At 39.9% G+C, this 19,896-nt stretch overlaps 1 protein-coding gene across 3 annotated transcripts in view; it reads right to left on the bottom strand.

The window, feature by feature from the left end:
- The window catches only part of MRTFA (myocardin related transcription factor A), a 95,084-nt gene that overhangs the window by 43,129 nt on the left and 32,059 nt on the right, over positions 1–19,896 (bottom strand). For 2 of the 3 annotated variants that reach the window (XM_072923386.1, XM_072923387.1), the window contains exon 4: positions 5,153–5,312. The exons of the other annotated variant lie outside the window; for it this stretch is intronic. In XM_072923386.1, the coding sequence (XP_072779487.1) occupies positions 5,153–5,312 (160 nt within the window). The remainder of the gene's footprint in view (positions 1–5,152; positions 5,313–19,896) is intronic. 3 annotated transcript variants of the gene reach the window in all.

The raw sequence follows: 19,896 nt of genomic DNA, 5'->3' as shown, positions 1-19,896 counted from the left end.
CTTAGTTTGGAGAGATACCAGGTTAGTAAATACTACATAGTGCCAGGGAAAAACATTGTATCTACTTTACTAGCCCAAGTAAAAGAAAGAAACTATGAATTCTGCTCCATGTTAATGCCCTTGGTCAGATGATGCATCCTGCGGAGCCTCCTGCAAGAAAAAGGAGCACAATATACGCCACAGGCTCACTACATGATGTAATTCGATAAATCTAAGCCACATCAGGAGTCGTATCCCATTTTCTACCATAGGTTGCAGAGGTTCTTGCCAAAAAATGTGCTCCTTGTACATTTTGGATTGAAATTTATTGATGCAGCAGGTGACAAAATCAGTAATTCAATGCTCAGAAAAGACTAGAGATATGGGGGCTGGGGCACGAAATGAAACATCTAAGCAGGCACTTATTTTTGGTCTAGACATTGACTAAGTTGTTGATCAATGACTTGCAGGTGTGACTGCATGATGAAAAATCAGGCGACTACTGACAGATCTTGTGGATGCTAAAACTACTGAGATAAGATTTACACAGGCAGCCTGAGATGGATCCAAAGGCAGAAGGAAAACCCACTCCTGTCACTGACTCTCATCTTCAGGCAAAGACTCCAAACATTTTTTTCTGGATGCAAAGAAGGCAGTTTGAATTTCAGTATCATAGCTCCATTTTCAAAAGAAAAAAAACAAAAAACAGCTGCTCCTGGGAAGTCTAAGCATCAGTCATTTGATGTTTAAAAGTATAAATAGAGATGTTTTCTTGAAAAAAGAAACAACAGATAATTATGAAAAAAATCAAAAATCTGAAAGCCATGCAAAAAAAAAAAACTTGAAAAGTTTTATTAATATGTTTTATTAATATGCATGCCAGTTGCTGGGATTATCAGTACCTCAGCACCACTGTCACTGGATATGAAGCTCAGTTCCACTGTGAAGAAAATTTAGTTGACAGGGCAGGGAAGTACTTACTGGAAATTTTACTTGGTATTACTACCAGTTCAAAGCATTGTCTGCATAAATGCTACTGACAGCTGTACTCATCACACCACACCCAATTTCTACTCTTTTTTTGTTTTCTGCATGTGTTGAGTCCTTCCACCTCCTTGCTCTTGCAGGTCCAAGTCTGCAATACTTTCCTTTTAGTATTACTTTGCACTACAGAAAGCACTGTAATAGGCATTTTTGACAAATTAAGTAGATCACAGTGTGGTAAACAAGTTAGCCTCTGTCCCTCTCCTCCTCCTCCTCCTCCCATTCCCAGCATGAAAATAGCTAGGGCTAAAGCAACAGCTGGGGATCATTACACTGACAGGAATAGTTTAGTAAACTGCAAGAGAGGAAAACATGTCATATCCAAAAAAATAAAAAACACATTAGAACATCAGGACTGAAAAAACATCCAAATTCAGCTCCAGGGATAATTCTATGACTCTTCTTCCAGTGATAACAACTGACTTACAAAAACCCTGATCATTCAGTGTTAACCCTTTCCCCAAGCTTCCCAGTCATGTCACAGAGTTAGCAAATACCCTGAAACACCTCTAGTCCTCACAGTCAAATGAGGCACACTGGCTATTGAGCAAAAACAAATTTAAATTGACAGTCAACTTCAAGCCTCTTCACATAAGTATATCATTATCTTACCTTCACTACACCTCTTACTTTTAAGCATAGTCACAGGCTCTGGTTGCAGCAAGAGGATACAGGGAGTGTGGTGTGCCTCTGGATCTGCCATAAGAAATGCCAGAGCAGATCAGCTCCCCGTACATTCAACACATTTTCTGTTTTAATGTGTCAGAGCACTACTGGCATAAATAATTCCAAATAGTGGGATGCATTAGGCCATAATTCAGAAAGGCATCTGTGTGTGTTTTGTGACTGGTTTCTGACACTGTTTATGCATGAATTTGTATCACTCACACATCTCCCCAAAGCAGCTTCAGGTCCACTGCGAAGTAGGAAGACACAGATCACCCTTTACAGAAAAATGTCACCCTGCATTCCTGTGAGATGCCTTGGGTGCAGGGGCTGCCCTCTTGCTGGGGATCTCCTTGGGACTGAGAACTTCCAAGTGTACTGATGCAGCTTTCCTGACCCCTCCTGGATGAGGTGGGGCCAGGGTCAGCTGGACCTCCAGGTGCTGCACGTGTAATGACAATAAGGTCTAGATTACTACTGAAGAAAGTTAAATGCTAACAAGGACTTGCATGACTCCTGATCTCTTCAAAGTACTGAACAGATATTAATAGTTTAATCAAAGGCTAAGCTAACTCAAATTACCTCCCATTTGCTGTGGACCAAGAATGTGCACACAGTTCGTGCATATCAGATGGCATGCAGGAACTTGTTCTGTGTCTGGGCTCTGAGATACAAATCTTGGAAAAAGACAGGTGAGTTTCACTGTCAGGCCCCGAGTCACACTGAATGTTTTTGAAGGGAGGACTTGCCCAAAAAAAAAAAAAAAAAAAAAAAAAGTGTAGCACAGATGTACAGAGATGTAGTACAGGAGTGGAAAAGTTGCAATTCAGTTTTGGAAGTACTTAATAGTACTTAATTCTACACTAAACTCATGTGAATGCTAGATGGGTTTTGAGAAGCTTTCTGCAATTCCCTCTTCATATCTCTCATGAGGGGCTACCATACTGTTGTGTTAACTGATGTAGGAACTGCAGACTGGGCTCTAGTATTTGAAAACCAAATCATTCCAAGGCATTCTTGAATAGAAAACATGTTTATGGATTCCTGAATTCTAGGAATTTTGCAAATAACTGCCCTAAACACATACTTTGAAAAATACAAGCTTAAGTTCTTTGACTTCTGCATGTCAAATCCGTATCTGCGTAGAAAGGATCACCAATTCCCAAACCTCAATGTCAAGTCCGAATTAAAAAAAAAAAAAAGAAGAAAGAAATCAGATTTAGGAGACATCTGTTTTCCAGAAATCAGGAAGCAATATGTAGTCTATTCCAGATAGCTGCTTCTCATGAGAATCATAAAGAGAATAGATGAGCATTGTCAGCGTTAGTATAAGCCCTTATTTGTCCAGTTTTATTAAGAGTCAGGAAGAGAAATGCATGATTTTTCTGTCTTGGTGACAACGAAACTAAGCTGTCCCATTTTTAGGGGGATCAAAAACTAAGGCACAACAGTCATCAGTCTCAGCTCAGTGCTAATTCTGGACTTCCATAAGGGTTTACACGTGGATGCATCTGTTCCTCTGCTGCCCATAAGAACTGGCTCTGCAAAATACAGTGCATGCTACAGAATAAATACAAGAGGCATCCCAAAACTGCAGGGGACTTGAATGGAACAGCCGCAAACCTAAAGTGTTATTATTTTCTTCATCTGACAGGAAAAAAGCTGGCAGCATCTATTTCTCTTTCCTAACTTTAATTTGGTAGCTGGTGGAAAGCAGCTTTCCTTATCACATGTGACATTAGAGCATCATAAATTAGCCATGAGGTAGGCTGATGGTATTGCTGGACTTTGCAGAGTCAACACAGCTTTTCCAATAACCAGAATTACACAAGATTTCAATGGCCTTAATTCACTTCAACTTGAGACAGCAATAAACCTTTTTATATTGATTAAAGTAAGACAGAATTGCTTCTTCCTTGTTGTACATGTTATCCCACTGTACAGCTTGTGATATTTAGTGATTGGATGAAAGATGTATCCTGGTACATCCAAATGCAAAGTGCTCACCTTCTGTGAAAACCAATGCTTGCAAATACAGGACAGACGCAAGTTCTGGCTTTTTTTTAATTTTGGGTTGTTTTTTTCCTATGAAGATTGATGTGCTGCAGCTCTATGTCTCCAAAGCAGATAAAGAAATCTGGGAACACTGCCTGTACTAATGGATTCATAACTCCTGAACTTGAATTTGAGGACTAGGACTTCAGTTTTCTTTTCCTTCTCCATATAATTTCAACTAAGAATATTCCAATGAAAACATGCAACAAAAATAGTAATATTTTTTAAAAATAACAATAAGCTAGCTCTTGATAGATGTTAAATAGGTTTGGTAGGGGGAGTGACAATTGGGGGCAGAAACCTAACACTTTTGTCTGGCAGCCCCAGCAGGTCTAAACCACGTACCAGAGAAAAATACTCTAAATGCAACTGCTAAAATCTTCTTCAACACACTGGCCATATTTATGCAACAAACATGGTCTTATTGTATCTGGATTATTGTCCTCAACACCTACCCCTCCTTTACCTTGCTTTGCTGTGCAAAATGTCAGAAAGATATTTTCCCCTCCTTTCAGATGACATTACTCGCTCTTAAAACTAGTCATCACCTTATTCTGAGGCACTGTACTCCAGATCATTGTTTCCTTCTGCAAGTTCCTACTAAAATTTCACTTGTAGCTGACAAATCCAGTATTTCTGATAAAACATGAACCTTGCTGCTTGCCATTGGCTTTTTGTGATGTTCTGCCATTCTTCCCTGTAATCTTTTCCCAGTTCCTGTTTGCTGATATTTATAATGCTGTGCACTATGAATGGATCACTGCCTGTTTTCATCTTCTCAATCTTTTTCAATCCCTCCAGATCCTCTTCTTTCCTTTTAGACTCGCTGGAATCTGACCTCTCTCTGTCTACATAATCTTTCAGAATTGTTAAATCCTCGTTAAAAAATCACACATATTTGCAGAATACCATCAACTAAAAGAAGATCACATTTAGATACATCCACAACACTCCTTGCACAGTCTTAAAACAAGAACATAGGGACACTTAAAACATGGTACTCTTATCTTCTTCAAGGCACAGTTGCCACTCCAGAACAATCCTTTACACCTTCAATGAAATAGCCTTAAAATGTTGCTCACAAGAGGCCTACAGATGTAGGGGAGAAGAAATTTTAAGTTTGAAACCAAAACTTCTAAATGTAATTGTCTCAAGATCCCAGCACTGCAAGTCACTTCATACAGAGCTCCAGGCTTGTCGAGTGATGTGCTTGAATGCCCTCATGGACAAGAGGTCACAGGAGTCAGTGGGAAACCCAAAATTTGGACTATTGCCCAGAAAGCAAAAACAGGCAGATTCAATATGCAAGAGGGGAAAAAAACCAAAACAACACAAAAAAAACCCCAAAATAAAACCCCCACAAATGAATTATACAGTGCCTACAACAAAGAGAGCAGAGCCTGCTGACCTTCTCGTAAGCTGTGGTACGAATCTTGATATGTGCTTGAACAGCTCTTCCCTTGCTTTGACACAGTCTCTGCGAGCGGCACAATCCCGACATAGGCAGGCTGCAGTGTCTTGGCTTTATCCAACATATTAGAGGAAATCCCTGGACCTGAAGGCGGATTCTGTAACACAGGAGGCGTCCAGGCAAGTGGAAGGGGTGCTTAATCCTCACAAGAGACCCAACTGCAATCCCTCTCTACCAGGTTTCGGTCACTGCACCAAGCGGTAGAGCAGAAAAAAAATTAATTTACTGCTAGATTCCAAGGCTGTGCTTGCATCAGAACAGAGAGGTTCTGTAGGCACAGACAAATCCTGACAGCCAACATCGAAAGATTAAAACCAACAAGGCTCTTGGCAAAATTTTTCTTCCTATGATCTCAAAGCTCAAACAGAAACTTCACTGTTTCAGCAAGCAGCTATAAGCATTTGGGCACCAGTATGCAGAGCACTGCTTATCAACAGATGCGTGGACTTCTTTGTGGGGCCACTTGCAGTAACAGCCAACCTCATTCACCCAAAATAGTGAACAGTTGGTTCCTCTACTCACACTGCAGACACCTGCCAGACAGGCAAGATCATGTGATTGAGCAGAACCCTCTCTCCCCCTGCATCTCCAGACTGTAAGCATGCTGTGCACACAGCTAGGAGAATATCCCTGCTCTGAGGGAAGAAACTAAATGCTTTTTCTCCCTTCTAGCTTAAACCCTTAGAAACAAGAGTACTTGCTGTGGAGAAAGCTAAACTGATAATCCGAGAAATAGTCTTCATATGCATTTGCCCTGAGACCACACACAGATAAGAGCAGGCTACTTCTGTGCAAGCAGATATTCTCACCCCTTCTTCCCTTAAATCCATTCTCCCAACCTAGCAGAAACACCTACCTTAAGATAATCTGCAGCCCCAAGTCAATAAACCTCTACTGCAGGCACTAGAACTTCAGAATCTGGTTTTGTATGGGGGCATCCACCTCATCTTAAGCTTATTTCATGTGTATCATGAACAGACGCCACATGGCTGACAAATTTTGCTTATACACACTGCCCAGCATGGTACTGGAATTGGAAGTCACCAGGGAAAGACATGTTCCATCTCAACAACAACTAGGAGGTACTCTCACCAATACAGCTGGTAGCTTTGTCGGTTTTTAATTTTGCTAAACATTAATCATAAGATGTGCTATGAAGTATGGAGTTAAAAAAAAAAAAAAAAAAAGAGATCGATAGTAATCAGTGTCATCCTACAGACCTGAAACAAAGATAACCACATGGACATTGCAAAATTAAAAGATGAATACTCTAAACACTACAGGAACAGTTTCCAATTCATATTCTGTTCCCATCCCCATCAAGACAAAATTTTCTAATTTCCAAACAGTTTTACAGGCATTCAAGCCATTTTATAAAGCAAGGCTGGAATTACAATCAGGGAAAAAATTTCTCTAATAATGAAACTAATATCTAAGAAAAGTAGTGTTCAACCAAAAGCTAGATGGCATCAGTGACATTTCTGAGTACTTTCAACAGTGCTTTTCTTACTTTGAAATGTTAACCTTCATCCAGGAAAGAATACAAACCCCAGTCTTCCTGTGAGTAAAAAAAATTACCTTTGGTGATAATATAAAGCTCTGTAATTGCAATACTCCTGAATTACCACCATATACTCAACAAAAATTTTCATCTTAATTTTAGGATTTGTAAAAGTCAGGTGAAGGTTCAGTCTCCCAGTGAACTTCAGCCAGCAAGGTCAAATTACTGCATAAATAGAAGAGTCTGTTTTTGTATGAGCATTAGCAGTCACAGCACTGTGGAGAGCTGCCTTGGGAAAGAGACCCAGCACACAACAAGAGTTCTAAAGACTGGATGAAGGAGAAGATAAAGAAACACATTGTACAGATCTACCCTTTCAGCAGCAACACAAAACACATTGAGTCAGGCCTGATACTCTGAGCAGGGAGGTCCAATAATTGCAATAACTAAAGAACAATTACTCAGTGCCAGACCTAGTTCTACTTTTCCTGGCAAGAATATACCATCTAGATGGTAAAAATTACAAGATTCAGCTACAGAGGTCAGGACCTACTATAATTTTGCCAACCAGGGCCTCTGAGTTAGCAGGTCACTACAGCATACAAAACCTGAGAAACATGAGCTGGCTGCTCATCCAGCAAACCTGCCAATACCCAGGTATGGCCAAAACAGCACTAAGACATTGTCCAAGTTCTGATGAAGAGAACTTTAAGAACTGATGAAGATCTGATCCTTTCAATGTATTACTGCAGATCTGCAGACATGTACACAGACACACCTTTCTTTTTTCTTATGCAGAAAACAGCTTGGATAGAAGAACACTTGACTGGCTCAATGGTAGTTAGGTAAATCTTTTATTTGCTGAGGAAGATATTCTAAAATTTTGTCTCACAGTATCAAATTTCTCCCACACCATTATTTAGTGTTCTAAAAGAAGAAGTAATTATCCAAATTATCTGGGCCACAGCACTCCAAAGAGAACATGGATAATGTTCCCCATGCTGTAAGAAGATAAACTCCAAAGGGCCTAGTTTGGAGGATACCTTCAACACACAAGCAAGCACTTCTGGGTTTTCTCCTTGCAAAACGTGGAATCTAAGAGATAAGTAAAGCCAAGAGCAACCTGTGTTATATGAGACATTGATACCATTTTTACTGGTTTATAAACATAAAAAAAGGTTTTAAAAGTTTAATTTTCTTTACTGGATCCTGATGTACTGGTAAGAGATCCGAAAGTCTGATCAGCAGTCACATGGACAGAAATATCAATGCACTGTAAGAAGTAACTTTGACAGTTACTCTGGAAATCAGTAGGGTAGATTGAAAAACCCATTTTACAGCAGAGGTGGGATTTCAACAACAGTTTCAGTTGCTTAACTACTCCAGAAAAGTAGGATCAACCCCACTAATGCACACTCAACATTCAGTGTCTTGCACAACTGTTACCCTAGAATTGGCAGAAGTACTGTTGGCAAAACAATCACCTTTACCAAGGGCACCTAAGTATTTGCCATAGATTTCTCATCTGAAAAACATCAGGCCCAGTTTTCATAATCTATGCATGAGACACGAATAGAGCTGTACATCCTCTGACTTTCAAGTGTGAAATAAGATGCAGAATGTGGGGATGTATTCTTCCCCAAAATGGTGCATCAGGAGCACACAGGCTTACACAGCTACTGCTACTCCTTCTGAGGCCTGGAGGGCATGGAATGGAGCACTTGCATTTGAGGTACCACTCAAAATAGTGAGTAGGTAGTGGTACCTCAAATACATACAAATTTTAATGAATTAATTTCTTGTATCTTTCTATCTTTAAAAGCCAAGGGAAGGGAGAGAGGGACCACACCAATTTTAACAGAGGGTAGACCTTGGATGAACTCACCTGTAACACAAAACCCCATCATTAGTTTCTATCCCCCCAAAAATACTGCATTTTTTAATTCAAATTATCAAGCGGATAGAAAATGTGTTCATAATCTCCGCCACCACCTTCAAATGTGCATTTTTCTCCTCTTTTCACCTCCGTTCATCTCTGCAGTTCAATGCAGGTTCTCTTTCCCCCAGTAACAATGTTCTCACAGGACACAACACCTGCAATGATCTGCATGCACATAATTTAGTGATTAAGTATAAACAATGTACTGCTAAAAACTTACTCAGGCAACATGAGAGAGATCTCAGCCAAGGTCTAAGCCAGATAAATCCTAAGAAAGAAGTACGAGACCACTACATTTGTAGAGTTGTCTGAGATGTCTAGCAATTACACAAAAGCTGGGAAAATAATAGAATGCTGCACTACATCACTGTGAAGCCCTAATGTCTTACAACTGAATTCATTTTATACTTCAAAATAATTATGTACTTCAAAAGACTGCACAGTGACACTTGTGTTGCTTACTTTTCAGCTAGAGATCACATCTACGTAATGTGAGTTCACTGTGGATATTCCCAGGATCCACCAACAATGCCTCCCACCAACAATGGCCTTTAGGAAGAGGAAGAAAAGTGAGGCTGGGAGCACCATGCATTTTTGCTTCTCCAGTTCTCAGGAAGAGCCTGATATTTACATCCTCTTATATTTTCAATCAGCTGGTGACAGCCAGTGCTGCCATTCAGCATTCAGAAAACTCCTAGACATGACAGGTAGCCAGAGCTAAACCACCATGCAGATGTGAAAATAGGTCACAGCAGCCAGAATCATGCCTGGGAACCTGGACTTTTGTTGTAGCTTTTGAGCAGCTCTTCAGTCCTCCAACCCACTCTGGGATATACCACCACCCCTGCTTTTGGCAAGTTGGCTGTCATTGAGCTGTAATTACTGTGAGTTGAAAGCATAAAAATAGTTGCTGCACAGGGTGGAAAACCTATCAGATGATGTCAAGGCGAGTTTTGAGCCCTCCCTTCCCCCCACCTCCCCCCCTCCACTTCCTTTCCTATGTCACTTTCTCATTACCTCACTGTCTCTAATTCTGAAAGTGCTTCTCTCTGCATCTTTCAGCTGTCAAAGTGAACTTTGCACAGCAGCTAGAGCCAAATCAACCCCCAGCCCATATATAAACTCTGCCACCCACTCCATTCCTTGGGATTCAGCCAAGATGTCAGTTTGCCTTTCCCTGAAAACACAAAGCACATTAAATCCTCAATCCCTATCTGCAATACACAGGACCAAGAAGAATCAGTTGAGCCCAAGGAATGCAACTCTGATCTGCATTTGATTAACTCCATAGATAAGCAGTTTCCAACCAGCAAGGCAAGTCAACATGGTAAGTGAGGTGTGGAAAGGCAGCAGCAATCCCATCCCCCTTTGCTAACAATGAGTAACTCAGCCCTGCCTCTCTCCCAGGCTCTGCAGACCTGAGGAGCAAAGTGCGCCACAATAAAGCCAAATTTTTTTATTTTCCCACCTCTCCCCTCCTGATGTTAGTACTGCAGAGAGACTCCACAAATGCTGCTACAAGGGCTGAAAAGAGGGAAAAGAGAGAGGAAGGGAAGCAAATATGTTGGTTCACTTATGGACCCTGCCTCTCCTCCTTCCTTCCTCCCTCCAGGACCCACTGCACTGAGCAAGCTGGGTGTGATAGAGAGAAAGAAATGGTCCAGAAGTCTATAATACTCTAGATCATGTGCAAACAAAAGCATTATGCAGGACATGCTCCTGATACTACTGTATGTGAGGGTAACATCTAAGAAGGTGTCACCTATGAGGCCAAAGAAAATGGCGCGACTTTTAAAGACAAGTTGGTTAATTTAGTTGGATTTTCTTCAGAAAACCACTGACAGCAGTTCTGTCAGTTCTGTGCTCTAAAAAGCTGCATATACACTCCTTGACTACAAAAAGGTGTTGCCCAAGGAGAGATTTTGAGCCCAGAGAAGAAGAAATTGTGGGTGGAAGGACTCTGTCCATAACAGAAAACTTCACAGTAGAGGGTAGAACAAAAGCAGAGGGATTAAGAGAAAGAAGTGTTACAACCAGTTCCAAAACAACTACAGCCCACTGTGCATATAATCCCAACAAAAACAAGCAAGTAAATTAAAAACACATACCAAGCACAACTTATTTGTTATTTTTACCATTTTGGTTGATAAATTCTGGTTAGATGCAAACACTGTTGCATACCTCTTTAGTTCAAAGTTACTAGCCCTTCTTCAAGTTACCACCCCATTGTGAACCCCCAGAACTGGTTGTATGAATGCTCTCACTCTGTTCCAGTGCAAAGTTAGAAAGATTAGCTCAAATTACCTTGGCTAAGCCAACGGGCTTCACAGTGAGAGCTCACATATCAAGAACCACATCTCAAATTGGGATGCGTATCTCTAGTGCAGGGCCTTAACTGAGAGCTGCTCCAGCTGGAATCACAACAGAATTCCACATATTCTTTTAGTTCAGCTATTACCCATCTTCCTCTAAAATAATTACTCAGACCAAAAGAAGTAACAGTTCCTTGCTCCGACCTAAGAGCAATAGTTTACTTGTTATAAAAGAATCAGATGTTTCAAGCCAGAGACAGTCACTCAAGGTGCAAGTAAAAAATTGTTCTTAGCAGCCTTCCTGCCTACAGTTAATCTGGTAATTCACCCACATGCTCGCCAAGTAACTTCAACTTCTCCAGGGGTGGGCAGATGTGCTCACACAGGCACAGATGTGCATTTGCCTACCCCCACCACGGCCCACAAGCAGGAACACTCAGAGGTTGCAGAAATCACACACACAGAATGACAGAGAATACTCAGTTGGAAGGGACCCACAAGGAGCATCGAGTCCAACTCTTAAGTGAACGGCAGTGACATGTGAGTATACACTGTGACCAGTGGAGAACACTGAGCACAAGACTTTTCAAAACATTTCAAAACATTTCCTCTTACAGATATTCCAGACTTCAATTTAAACCACTATGAACAAGTGAAAACAGCAAAGTCCAAAACATTTGGTTTTGCTCTAAAGAGCAGAAAAACAGAGGAAGTTCTGGCTGCCAGACCAAGTGGGTTAGTGAGCAGGATAGAGTGGAAAAGGAAGCCATTTGAATTTGTCTTAAAACAGCAAATTGGTTTTAGGAGGGAGTAACTGGGAAAGGACAGGAGGAAGATACCCTTCCCCTCATGTTAAGGCATGTCTAAGAGTTTGAGAAGTTATGTCACTAATTCCTGTGGTTGTTGAGCAAAAGCTATTCTGCACTTCTCCCTCCCACATCCTTTAAACGTCCAGCAAGAAAAGGTTTCTTCTCTATGAAACCCTCCTACTTATTGCACAAGAGGGTTACCTGCAAACACTTGGAAAATGCAGTCTATTTTTAAAGTACCTAAACAAGAGAGGAAACAGCCAGGCTGTACTCTGTGTTCGCACACTGCTTGTGGAAGGATTAGCAAACCCTTAATTTACTTCTCAGCTTATACTAGCAGAATTTCCACTAGGTAAACCTTCATTACAGGACTGACTTTTGCCCAGAAAGCTACTTCCTTCTCCAAACACATTGGTTACATGGGCAGCAACAATACTTTGAGGCTTAATGTGACCAATATTCTTGGTTAATCTGATACAGAATTGCAATCTCAGAATCTAGATTGTTATTAAAGGTTATCTTTCCCTTATGGTTGCAGAAGTTTTCTTTACAACTTGAAAAAACTGCACTAATGGAGATATAATTCTAAAAAGACCATAAACCATCCCATTCATTTAATAAGTTAGTAGCCAACCCTAATCATTTTAGATGTGGGGTGTTTTCAACTGTTAACTTTTTCTCTAAAAGTGGTTCAAGTCCTTTGTCACAATCAAGTAGTAGTAGAGGCTTGGTTGAGGTAAAGTAGGAGACCAAGTTTTATGACACCTCTATCAATTCAGTGGTCAGCTGCCAGTAAAAGCAGTGGCCTCCTTTTCCCTTGTCATGGATGCTCATCTCACCTCACAGTAGAAAATTGCTATTGTCAGGATTATTTGAGATAGGAAATAAGTTTCTCTTTATAATGCACAGTATAATCTATAATGTATAGTTCTTGCATTGCCAAAAAATCTATAAATCACCTCCAACATCAAATGCTCAAACTCCTCCTTTAGTGTTGAAATTCAGCAATTCCCTGGATATATCAATGTCAATCTCGAGCTCTCATGGTGGCATCAACAACTGAATTTGTTTCCAATATAAAAATGTATAATGTGTTTGAATTTTAATCTATAGCTATAACATAAAATGAGTCTGAGACAATGTCAAGGCACACAGCCATGATATAGTTTAACTCATGATATGGACACACTGATCCTGGAAAGAACTTCCAGAGTCTTGAATGGATTCATCCCCCCTCCACATTTTTAAGTGAATCCTGTTCTGCATCAACCAAACCACAGCTTTACTTTCCTTTATCTAAAGGGAGGGGGGAAAATATACAGGCCTCCTTTCCAAGGAGCATGATTACTTTTAACACAGATTTTATTCTCATGTTCAAGATTTCTGATACTGTCAGTCATGAAAGCAAAGAAAAAAGGCAAGTAGCTGTTAGGTTATATCCTCTCCCCAGCAAACCTGCCAAATCTTAGGAGTTTTAATCACCAACTGGCCTAAAAGCATTGGAAGGCACGTAGCCTAAACTGTAAAGAAAAGTGTGCTTGGAACATGTTTTGATTCAGACATCAGCTTTCTGTTCTGCTTGCCTCCTCCTAAATCTGTAAGTTCACCTGAAACAATATACAAAGAAGTCTCTTTAGTCATAATTTTCCATTAGCTGCCTCATATCCCTTTAAGATATTTCTTTCTTGCTTTGGTATAAGTTACAAGAACTTATCGGTCAGAACCTCACATTTATGGATTCTGATCAATTCAAACCTATTAAAAAAAAAACATTTTTGGTTGGATAAACTAGGTTAAAATAAGTAGAGAGATTTACATATAACACAGAGTCTGTGTGTCAGAACTGGAATTAGAAATCCATGAATCCTCCCTTCCCTGGCTACTGAATCTATTTTATAAATCCAGACAGAAGAGAGGGACCATTAAGGTGGGACAGCATAAAAGCAAACTGGTGGAGGATCAAATTGAAGAGACAGACATGCAAAGGAAAAATATATTATTTTTATACGGCTGCCAGTTGTTATGATCTGGCAGAACTTGGCTGCTCGCTGCCAGTACATCTAACAGGCAGCTTAACAGAAATCACTTGTGAACAAACTCTTTAGAACAAAACCAATTTTAACAGAACAGACATTGCCATATGCTTACTTTTAGTAACTATGCTACAGTAAGGCCAGAACTGACTATGATCTCACAATTCTCTTCTATCAGAAAATATTTTTCCCTGGGCACGACAGCAAATCTGTCTCTAGGTTTCAGCTATAGTGTGCAGAGACAGACCTGGTGTAAGAGGAGAGCAGTGAGTACTGTCTGCCTGTCTGTACTGACTCAGTGAGGCTTTCACACTGCCTCCTGTGAGACCCTCCCAGAGAAGCTGATGGAGTCTGGGCCAGATGAGGAGACTGAGGTGGACTGAAAAGTGACTGGCTGGGCCAGGAGGGTGCAGCAGCACATGCTGGGGGCTAAGTGGCTGCAAAGCAGTTTGGCAGAAAAGGGCCTGGGGATCCCACTGGACACCAGGTTGAACATAAGACAGCCATGTGCTCATGGACAAAGAAGGCTAAGGAAGGTATCCTTGGCTGCACTAGGAGGAATGTTCCCAGCAGATCACAGGAGATGATCCTATTCACTCAGCCCTGATGAGGCCTCCCCTGGAGTGCTGGCTCAAGCTCTGAGGTCCCCAGTACAGGAGAGCCGTGGCCATACTAGAGATCTTATCCATCTAAAAACCTGAAGGAATGGTACAAAGAACACAGAGCCAGACTCCTTTCAAATGGTGTCCAGTGACAGGATCAGTCAATGGGCACAAACTGGAACACAGGAGGTTCCCTACAAATATCAGGAAAGAATTTTTTTATTGTGAGTGCATCTGAGCACTGACACAGGTTGCCCAGAGAGGTTGTGAAGTCTCCATCTATGGAGACATTCAAAACTCATCTGAAAACAGTCCTAGGCAGCTGGCTCTAGGGAGACCTGCTTGAGCAGGGGGGCTGGAGAAGACAACATTCCGAAATCAACCATTCTGTGAGAGATGTGTAACCACCCTTCTTCCAAGGACTTGTTTGTCCATTCATAGATATGTAGCAACCTCAGAGTAAAATCAAAGCAAATTCTGACATGACAAACCTCATACTGGGGAAATGCTCATATTTTTAATATTCTCCTAAGAATCACTCACTTCTAATTTAATTATTAAGGTTTTAAGTCTAGCATGCACTGTATATTATTGTTTGCGGCCAATCTTTTCTGTCTCTTGGACTTACTACCCAGCCACTGCCACCATTTATAGGTTCCATGACCTAGAGTTCAGTAGTTTTCTCACCCTACTTATGACTTCAGAGTTGAAACTGTTTATCTGCTTCCTCAGCTTCCCTGTTCAGTACAGAGTTTAAGTGATATTACCTAAGCCAGATGAAATAATCTAGCATTATGCTCTCATCATTCCTTCTTTTTGAGGACTCCAGGTTTCAAAAGAAAGTTCAGTGAGTTAATTAGAGTCACTGATCCATCAGAAAAGTGAGGGGTTTTAATGGCTTTGTTTTCAAAAGTGAATTAGACTCCTCATAACGAAGTCCAATTGTCCAAGCTAGCTGGAGCTAAGCAGCAGGTGCACTGAGCTGCTATTGCTGCTGCAAAAGAGGAGTAAAGGAAAGTACAACCGTTTCCCCTCCCTTCCACTGGTCACGACAAATCATTGGGACAAATAATTTGAACTGTTTTGTGTTATTTCACCCTTGAGACAAGCTTCTTCATTTTTGTTCCAATTTAATTTCTTTATTTTAGTTTACCATAAAGATATTGGGTCCCAAGAGACAGAGCTGCCACATTTCTGTTTGGAATATCTTGACGATAAACATACAGGCATGTGCTGTGCATAGATAGCCAGAGCATGTGAAATAAAATCAACACTCTGTGGGTACATCAGGATTACTCTTTGTACTACAAGCACACTAGAGACTTAATTAGCACAAGCAAAACAGTTTCATGATATGTCAGATTTATTATGATTATGCTGCAGAAATGTTTGGGATTTCTGAATTTCTTCTTCCCTCTCGGTTAATGGAGTGTAGTTGCAGCAGGGCAGCCAGACATCTGTAAATTCTGCAGAAATGTTACAAGAACCCTCATGGTCCAGGATGGGGGAGGAGGAAGAAGGAAAGAAGTGGGCAGTATGGGAAAATAAGGCATATACAAGAAGCAGCATCTGCTGTTAAATCAACCCCCTGGAAATTAGGTGGAAATTAGGTTCCCACCACAATTTAGGCCCCTAGCTGTCCACAACCAACTTCTGTTATAGGAATAAAACTATGCACAGCCAGCCTCCTCATACAAGTTAGAAAGAAGTACTCAAGTACTTGACAATGCCAGAATTATGATCTTAGGACATTTTTCTCCATTAAGTCCTCCCACACTTTTCCGTTTTCTGCTCCCAGTTCTTCTCTCCTCTTCCCCTAAATCAGTTACTCACCAGTTTTAACTAAAGAAATTATTTTCCCCCCTGCTAACTCTCCAAATTAGATGCTGCTCAAAATTCTAAATCAAGCTTTGCAATCTCCTGTCCCAATTAAATCAAAGGAAAGAGTAGCTCACATAAATAACATTTGCAAGATCCAGTTTTAGCTTCTAGATTTTGCAGCAAAGTTTCCAGTCCTGCTTCAGGGCCAGAAGGTTAAGCATTTCTCAATGACGCAGGCTCCCTTAGCAAGAGAGAGATGAGGAAGGGGCCCAAAAAAACCTCATTCTTCCCAGGCACTAAATCAACAACCACAGCAAACAGTGACTGCCCCTCTCCAAGGAAAACTGGGAGGAGTGGAGCAGTCTCTTTTATGCAGCCACTTTGTCACCATAATGCAAAACCCCAGTACAAAGAGAAGAAGAAAAATAATGGTAAGAACAACAATTTTTTTAAAATCCCAGAATGGAGATTGTACACTATAAAGAAATCACAGTAAATTTAAAAGCACACAAGCAAGCTTAAAATTCTGTAGAGAATAGACTCTGCAAGTCTGTTTAAAGTTGTTGTTCTTTTCTCGTCCATTTAAAGTTGCCAGTAACTTTCTAGCTTAAACTTAAAAGACCTTTTGACTTTTAAATGGGCTGAAATTTTTGTGCCTTAAAGACCACTTTTCATATGCTGCATATTCCAGAATCTCATTAACCTTCCTGTTTTCAAGGTAAGATTAACAATAGTGGTTTTTCCAAAAGGAGTCTACTAATCTGGATCTTTTTCCTACTTATTTAGAGGTAACATGAAATCAGCAAAGGTAGACTGAAAAGTTTTCTGTTTATTTCAGTTTTTAGTGAGAGAACATTGAAGGCTCTAAGCTTTGGGAATGTTTTACAGTAAGTCAAGCTCAAAGTACTTTCTGAACCAAATGTTTTGCGAGGTGCAATTTTTCTTCAGTGGTACCTCAGTGTCACATAGTAACTTTAATAAATCAAAACCACTCAATATATTTTTAAAAGGCACATATTTCAGTTGACATCAGTGAACACGAAGTTCAAATCCCAAATATTGAAAAACACAAACAAGGAACAACAGCTTAAATCATAGTATCTCCAGAAGAATTTAAAAAAAAGGAAAAAAAATCTCCTCAAGGTTTATGATTACAGACTGATCAAGCCTGCTTGTGCTTCACTACAAGCTGCAACTTCTTTATTTGGGATACACTCATTTTTGAGGAAAAACAATGAGGGCAAAGAAAATGGAAGACTACAAAGAACTGCAAATACATTTCTTAACCTACTTTTCACATGGGATAATTAAATAGGTTCATATCCTGTTGGGGATCCAATGCTGTGCATAATGCCTAGGAAGCATCATTAACATTACATAGAGGATCTGATTTAAAATAAGCACCACTACAAAAAGATTTAAAAAAAAAAAAAAAAACACATTAAGCAGGTCACATTAGCAGATACTATTTTAGCACTTGCCTACTTTAAGAATATTCTAAGTAGATGAAGCTTCTTCTAGGGAGAATATTTTGCCTGCATTAAGGTTTGCATTAGTTTAACTACGAGGAGTTATTGGCACTGAAAGACACTGATACATTTAATATTGAAAACTAGAAGACTTTTAACCAAAGAGAGAAATTCTAGGACAGCTGTCCAGCATGAGTGACAAATCTAACACTTTCTAAAGCAGTGCTCAATAAATTTATATAGGGGACTATATGACAGAATTACTTGCAGCAGCAGGAGAGGGGCTCTGCAATCCTGAAGATTAATGCCTGCTCCATTGCTTTATGACTTCTTACCTACCTAAACTATGGCTAAATTAGACAGCATTCTTAAACCACACTAAGGTTAATCACAAAAGGGAGCTGTGCCAATGTAATTGAACCAGTTTTCTATATTGATTTTGATAGTAAAATTACCTTGACAAAGAAATCAAGGGGAAAGGGGGGCAACATTTCTTCTATTAAGATAAAAATTCTAATTTCACCCCCATAAAGCAAGGCTTGTGTTTCCTTAGCCACAAATGAAAAACCAGAGAACCTCAAGAAAACCAGCTGAGGTTTCTCCATTTAAAAAGACAATTTGGAAGAAATGCCAGTCTCTCTTTGGAAGATCCCTAAGGTCAGAACAGCAGAGGGTGCTGTAAGTCTGAACTGAGGTGCAGCAGTTCCACAGTAAGGAGAATCCAGATGCAACATGAAGCTGCAGGTTACTTTTTTTTGTTTTGTTCTAGAGGGGTTTTTTGTGCTGTAGGAGTCATTTGAGTCTGGTAAAAGCAGACAGCAAACAGGTTAATACAAAACTGTATTTATTTTAGCTTCCACATAACATCAAACAATAACATAAGAGACATTTCCAAACCCTCAACAGTTACCTATAATCCCTACCACTGATCTATACACATTATAACATTAGGGATTGATTCACATTGATGCTTAGACATAAAACATTTGTACTTCAATGTCTACAGTCAAAATGTAGACTGCACTTGGATCCCATTATTAAACAAAAAATCCTGATTATAAACACTAATGCAAATTTCTGCTATCACACGGGCACGGAAACTTGAGCACTTTGTTAAACATTAGTCATCTCTTAAATCTGGCAAACACTGGCTACCCAGGAGCCACCAGGTAACTGGGAGACAGAACGGATGTGTGTCTGCAGAGTATCCCTTTAGGCAAAGAACGTGGTGTAATCATCATACCAGTTTAGAGAGAATCAGCATAGCACACGTTCAGATATTAATCCAGAACCTAAGTTAGTGGCAGGCCACGAAGATGACTATGATCTGCCTGAGCCAAAAAGATAAAAATTATCCGTTTGAGCCTATATATACAATCAATAATAATTCCTATACATCTGTGCCTAAAGACCCCAAATAAAAACCTAATTAATCCTTTTTCACTTTTTTTTCCCAATGCATTTGAACTATGTTCCTAAAGAAAAGTTGATTCATATTCATCATGTAATTGAGTGGGTAACTCACAGAGTATGATGACAACAACTAAACAGGGCCCATTAATTTCACAGAAAGGAAGACTCTGTTTTGATTACAGTTACAACATACAAAACCTGACATGACTTTACATGTAAAGTAAACTTTTGTTTAAACAAAAGTTTTGTTTTGTTTTTAATAACAATTGATGAATGATACCGAAAATTGCAGTATGATGATGACAATCTTACTGTGTACACTGGAAACTGGTAAAAATGCACACACACACCCCTAAAGTTAATTCTCAGAAGCTGTATTTTAAAGTAAGCTGGAGCCATAAGAAGGGTTATGAGACAAAGCAGTCATTTTGTGTCTACCACATCTTTACTGTTTTAGAACAAGTGCAGCCTGTCGGTGCCCCCTGCAAGTTAACCTTAGTTCACAGAAGGGATCAGAGCAAAAAGCTGCCTGAGTGGTTGTTTTCCTACTCTCTCTTTCTTAACCTATAGGGTAACACTTGCTGTATAAAAAGAATAAACAGAGTATTCTCAAAGCAGATGGAGGAAAAAAATACTATTTTCAAAAGATTATTTAATGCTTCAACAAAATAACTTACTACAGGGATAAAGAGAGTTCTAGGAGTTTCTTGTTTAAGTTTAAGGTTATCAGTAGAAATAGGTACTGCTCAGCTAAATTATTCTGAGTACTTTTTATTGTAGAC

The sequence above is a fragment of the Taeniopygia guttata genome, chromosome 1A (genome assembly GCF_048771995.1).
Source record: "Taeniopygia guttata chromosome 1A, bTaeGut7.mat, whole genome shotgun sequence".
Taxonomy (NCBI): Eukaryota; Metazoa; Chordata; class Aves; order Passeriformes; family Estrildidae; genus Taeniopygia; species Taeniopygia guttata.
The sequence above is the reverse complement of the archived record's forward strand: the minus strand, read 5'-3'. Positions and strand labels throughout refer to the sequence as shown.